Here is a 6544-nt window from a genome sequence, read left to right as displayed (position 1 = left end):
TAGTCCAAAAATAGTACTTAGTCTTGTGCTTTGGAGGTTATCCAAACCCACTTCTCATGTCAAGTCGTGATAAATCATCTTTTCGACTTCAGTATCATTTTCATGTTTCAAGAGTATTGAGATCTAATTGCTGAGGTTTCGGTCACAATACTCAAGAGACACTGCTGGAATTGGATTGGACAGAAGAAATACTGATTCCATTCCAAGGTTAGTTGTCCATTGGACTCCAGAAGACAGACAGAAGAAAAGGAGGCCCGTGACAACATGGAGAACAATGACGAGTGAAGACTGAACTCCAGCAACACCAGTAGAGCTGGAGCACAGTGGAGAAGACGGCCAAAGACCACAGGAAGTGAAGATCCTTTGTTGCTGCCCAATGCTCCAGCCGGCGTGACAGGATGAGTGAGTCAATGAGGTTTTACATATTCAATTCATGTTTATACATGTGTATTACAATGACCAAGTCTTGTCATAGTACATTTCCACTGAGTCAACAGAACCCTGTGAGTCAAATGTTTTCCTAGACACAAATAGACCTCTGGTGTCATAATAAGAACAAACACCACGGAACTCACACGAGACACCAGCTGGGTTTGTGTTCACTTCAACCTTTATTGTTACATCATTGAACATAGATAATAATCATGTGGTTCTTCTCTTTTAAAAAAAGACGACCCTAGTAGGCAAAACATCAGTCAAGTGGAGAGCTCACTCGGTGCTCCGGGTGGGCGTAGATTTCACTAAAGAACCAATGGAATGGTCTAAAATGTGCAGCCCATCCGGCGCCCCAAACGAATGCACCCAGGGGTTGACCCTGAGTGGAACAACACAACCGCACACAGACAGAGAGAGAAACACCTATACCTGGGACACAGAAGCACATATATTACTGGAGCAGACCCACCAGCTGACCCCCACCTGTCAATCATCCACTCAAGACCCGCTCACCCCACCTGTCAGTCATCCACACAAGACCCGCCCACTGGCTACTCCGACCACTCCTGCAAAAACCACAATTATTATTCTTCCTTTATTTGTACAGAACTTGCATGTAAATAATAAAAACATGACAACCAATGTTTTTTTTTAAATGCTGTTTTAAAGCTTCCCCCATAGTGTACATCTCTTCTACCTCTACCCCACGTTGTTGTCTGAAGAAGGAGACGATTTTGCCATAAACCTGGCAAAGACACAGTAAATCAACCACAATATACGGAGGGTTTCAAAATTATGCAGAAAACATTGAATCTACCCATGCACCAAGTAAGGCAACCTACTGCAGATTTTTTATATAGAAAGATATATATCGTACTGCACTATGACAAGTGCACCTATTTCTACCACACCTGTAAGAACTCCTATCGACAGCCTCTGCTGAATCTACACTTTAAACTGAGCTCATGGGTTGGTGAGGGACATCAGGAACAACCCCCTTTTGGGAACCCAATGGCATCCTGGGTAATGTAGTCACATTCTACTGGAGAGAAGAAGTAACCAAGATGGCAGTATCACCCAACACCTACTAAAAAAGGTACGCTCTTATGCTACAGTAGCTTTATGGATATTCCAACAGATTTGTATTTATCTTCCCGCATAAGTATTTTTTATTTTTTTTCTCCACTACATTTATTTTGTTCATTTTTATGTAAAGAAATACTAAATGGTTTGCATTAACTGAATTTGTGTGTATTGGTGCACGTCCGAACATGTGCAGTTAGTTGTATGTGTGAACAGGTGATGCGTGATACTGTGTGTGGGTGGGTTTGTTGCCGCTGTGTTTTCTACAAATCTTTTGTTTTGATCAGAGTGACCAGGGGCTTGTCGTCAGGGCTGTAGTCCTCGTAGGTGATGGGTGCAGCGTCGTACATGGCCGGCCGGGACTTCTTCCCAAATCTGAGAGAGGGGAAGAAAACACATATATGGAACATCACTTCAGGTAGGACAACTAGCTAACATGCAAGACAGTTCCTAATGTTTCAAGTGTAGAGTTGCTCGGTTGAGAATGAAATACAGTTGACAGGTGAGTGTAGGGTTATAAACAGAGTAATATAAACATGGTGTTGTGAGAGAGGCATTACACATTTACCCACAGTGTATTACAGGTGAGTATATCCTAGTGCTGGTAATCTTCCAAGATTAGCCTGAAATCTACCGGAATGGGCCTTTGTCTCGTGTATGACATTGTTATTGAGTATTGCATTGTTGGGTTTTGAGTTTTCAAGAAAGGCATTTCACTGTACTTGTGCATGTGACATTAAAAACTTGAAACTTGAATGGGCCTTTATCTCCCGGTTAACAGCAAAGCTATAACAGGAGGTGTTTCTAATGGCTGAATCAATGTAATACATCAAATACTAACAATGTTGAGGCACTTGTGTACTTATAGTAAGCAAACCTAGTCTACCCTGAGGTGTGACTTGTTCAGAGAGCTTTGTGCCGTCTCACCTGGCGTGGCGGATGGAGGCGATGGCGTTGCTGAACTCGCTGTCGATGCTACGGCAGTTGTAGAACTCCTGGTAGGCATGGCGAGATGAGCCCTGGTACTCGATGCGGCTGATGCGGCAGATGCCCACGATGAGGATGATGAGCATGAGGACGAAGGCGACGCACAGGGCGCCGATGATGATGTAGAGGGAGTGACGCGGCATGTTGGTCAGGGTGTCCTCGGGGTGGGTGGTCTTCCACTGTAAGTCTGAGAGAGAAACAGACAGACTTATGAATAACCTAAGCAAGGCATGTACATGTAATCATATTTCATAATTTACTCCCACAACAAGGGGATTCTGGGTAATGTACTTACGTATCTCACAGCTGGCCCCTACCCAGCCTGGGGGGCAGTGGCAGGTGTAGGCATTTGATTGATCGATGCAGGTTCCTCCGTGATGACAGGGATTGCTCTCACACTCGTTGATGTCAACCTCACAGTCCTCCCCTGAGATAACCAATAGTGGGGCGGGGTTATGTTTAACTGGAACAGCAGGTACAGGTATACTTTGAAAGGGTTCAGAGAACAGCCTACTCCCACCTATGTCTAAGGCCTACTATGATAGACTGGGTGACACACATGTGTACTCACACGCACACGCATGCACACAAAACACACAGAGTTGAAATGCTCACCAAGGTAACCAGGTGGGCAGACACAGGTCGCGTTGAGGCCCACACTCTCACAGTGTCCTCCGTTCTGACAGTGAGTGTTCAGACAAGGATCCCTGTAGATCTCACAGTGTCTGCCTGCACAGGGACACACACATATGACCCATTAATGATGCACACACAGTACTCTCTACAGAGGTGGGTTCAAATACCTTTGGAAATATTTCAAACACTTTAAGCATTTGCTTTAGCACACTTTTTGGACTTTTTTATTGGCTCATTGCAACAGACAAGCTCATTAAAGGACAGAAGAAATATTTGAAATGATTAGAAATAGTATTTGAATCCAGGTCTGCTCTACACATGACAGTTTACACCAACACAGCACACTACCTCGCAATCTACTACACAAACACATACTGTAGACAACATACAATCACTTATATGGACACATTCATAATACAGGCTGTATAAACTCATCGAATTAGCATACATGTTGCAGTATCAGCATCATCACACAATCCCACCCCAGGATAACATACTTAAAACTGTCCCCGTTGAGTCACATTGGATTGAAATCAATACACACACACACACACACACACACACACACACACACACACACACACACACACACACACACACACCTTCATACTGGGGAGTGCAGGCACATTCGTAAGCGTTGATGAGGTCTCTGCAGGTAGCATAGTTCTGGCAGGGGGCTGACAGACACTCGTTGTATTCTTCCTCACAGTACAGACCATGGTACCCTGGGAGACACACCACACACACACAAAGTCACACTGTCTTTGATCATAATATTAGATGACAGTTCAAGTAATGATTATGTTTAGATATCACTAACGAGAAGATCACGGTGAGACTTTTTATGAGGGTGAGTTAAAAGTGGTTTAATGTACCTTTATTTATAAATAGAGATGATCACTTAGATGGAACAAGTCAATATATTTCTTTGCCTACATGTCTATGGCAAAACCTTGTGGATGTTACATCCACAGACATCTTATTAAATTAATTCTAGATGCAATTCTATGGTTACGTCGATATAGCCATGATTCAGCCGTGACTGTTAGTGATGTCTATTAAATGCAGCACACCCCAGTTAACACTGGGTGGCAGGTTTGCACTGGGACTGAGAACTGTGGGTCTTGGTGTTTTTCCCTATAAAAGAGAAGCAGTATGAGCCCAAGGTCAGAACACAGCGATTGACAGAATCTCAAAGTTGATGTAGGACATTGTGTTCTTTCTTCAGAGCTTACAAGCAGAAGCTACCGTACTGAGTATAGACATGTCAGTATGTGTAATGCATGCGTGAGTGTGTGTCGGGCTGTGTGTGTGTGTCTGGCTTTCTGCTGGTGTGTGCATGTGTTTGTCGTTCACCATGAGAGGAAACATTTACATACAAAGTAAGCCTTGATAAATGCCAGAGGTTCTCATAAAAAGCCAGTGAAATGTCAAGTGCCTTTCCCAGACTCCCAGACCCATATCCTCTGGCTAGTCTGACTATCCTCTGCCTGATAGGGAACAGGGAGGCTGGGATCCACTAGAGTATATATCAGATCCCTCACAGCCTCCTCTCCTCGTAGAGGGCGCAGACACCAGCTGGCATATTGATGAACAGGAGAAAAGGTCAATTATTTCCTTAAATGAGTCTGATTGCAAATCACCAATGACATCATTCCCGTTAGATGGGGGCTGTCTGAATGGAGATTGGATGGCATCATCTGCCCAACTAGTGTAGTCAAACAATGGTTGCAGACAGACAATGGTCTGGAAGGAAGCGCAAAGCAACTGTCTCACCTAATAAAAAGAGATCCTAATAAAAATCAACCAGATGACAGAGGAGAAGGAGAGGGAAATGAGGTGGGGAAAGAGAGATACAGAAAGAGAAGAGAGGAGGACAGAGAGAGAGGGACAGAAAGCCAAAGAGAGAAAGAGATGAAGAGCAATGGAGAGTAACAGAGAATAGGTTAGCGTGAAAGGTGAAAAGAGATATTATGTGTGAAAAACCGTGTGATATTATGTGTGATTTTATGTGTGAACATACTGTGTGAACATATTGTGTGAATATACTGTGTGAACATACTGTGTGAACATATTGTGTGAATATACTGTGTGATTTTATGTGTGAATATACTGTGTGATATTATGTGGGAACATACTGTGTGATATTATGTGTGAATATACTGTGTGATATTATGTGCGAACATACTGTGTGAACATACTGTGTGAATTTACTGTGTGATATTATGTGGGAATATACTGTAGGATATTATGTGGGAACATACTGTGTGATATTATGTGTGAACATACTGTGTGATATTATGTGTGAATATACTGTGCATTTGGAAAGTATTCAGACCCCTTCCCTTTTCCACATTTTGTTACATTACAGACTTAATCTAAAATGGATTAAATAAAACATTTTCTTCATCAATCTACACACAATACCCCATAATGAATTTTTAGCAAAACAGAAATACCTTATTTACATAAGTATTCAGAACCTTTGCTATGGGACTTGAGCTCAGGTGCATCTTCTTCACCAAACTAGATCTCAGAAGCGCTTACAACCTGGTGCGTATCCGGGAGGGAGACGAGTGGAAGACGGCATTCAGTACCACCTCAGGGCACTATGACTACCTCGTCATGCCGTACGGGTTGATGAATGCGCCATCAGTCTTCCAAACCTTTGTAGACGAGATTTTCAGGAACCTGCACAGGCAGGGTGTAGTGGTGTATATGATGACATTTTGATATACTCCACTACACGCGCCGAGCATGTGTCCCTGGTGCGCAGGGTGCTTGGTCGCCTGTTGGAGCATGACCTGTAGTCAAGGCTGAGAAATGCCTGTTCTTCCAGCAGTCCGTCTCCTTCCTAGGGTACTGCATTCCCACCTCAGGGGTGGATATGGAGAGTGACCGCATTTCAGCCGTGCGTAATTGACCGACCCCCACCATGGTAAAGGAGGTGCAGCGGTTTTTAGTTTGCCAACTACTACAGGAGGTTTATCCGGGGTTTTGATCAGGTAGGGGCTCCCATTACCTCACTGCTGAAGAGGAGCCCGGTACGTTTGCAGTGGTCAGCTGAGGCGGACAGGGCTTTTGGTCACCTGAGAGATCTGTTTACCTCGGCTCCCGTGCTGGCCCATCCGGATCCCTCTTTGGCGTTCATAGTGGAGGTGGACGTGTCCGAGGCTGGGATAGGACCTGTGCTCTCTCAGCACTCGGGTACGCCACCGAAGCTCCGCCTCTGTGCCTTCTTCTCGAAGAAGCTCAGCCCGGAGGAGCGAAACGACGTGGGGGACCGGGAGCTGTTGGCTGTCGTAAAGGCCTTGAAGGCGTGGAGACATCGGCTTGAGGGGGCTAAACACCCTTTTCTCATCTGGACTGACCACCGCAATCTGGAGTACATCCGGGCAGCGAG

General features: G+C 44.6%; 1 protein-coding gene across 1 annotated transcript in view; it reads right to left on the bottom strand.

The window, feature by feature from the left end:
• Nucleotides 1-588: 588 nt before the first annotated feature.
• The window catches only part of LOC129822073 (delta and Notch-like epidermal growth factor-related receptor), a 92355-nt gene continuing 86399 nt past the window's right edge, over nucleotides 589-6544 (bottom strand). The window contains exons 9-13 of the mRNA XM_055879958.1: nucleotides 3744-3866; nucleotides 3121-3234; nucleotides 2801-2932; nucleotides 2446-2692; nucleotides 589-1893 (exon numbers count right to left, since the gene is read on the bottom strand). Coding sequence (XP_055735933.1) covers nucleotides 1782-1893; nucleotides 2446-2692; nucleotides 2801-2932; nucleotides 3121-3234; nucleotides 3744-3866 — 728 coding nt within the window. The 3' untranslated portion in view covers nucleotides 589-1781. The remainder of the gene's footprint in view (nucleotides 1894-2445; nucleotides 2693-2800; nucleotides 2933-3120; nucleotides 3235-3743; nucleotides 3867-6544) is intronic.

The sequence above is a fragment of the Salvelinus fontinalis genome, chromosome 24 (assembly GCF_029448725.1).
Source record: "Salvelinus fontinalis isolate EN_2023a chromosome 24, ASM2944872v1, whole genome shotgun sequence".
NCBI classification, from domain to species: domain Eukaryota; kingdom Metazoa; phylum Chordata; class Actinopteri; order Salmoniformes; family Salmonidae; genus Salvelinus; species Salvelinus fontinalis.
This window is presented reverse-complemented; position numbering and strand designations above follow the sequence as displayed.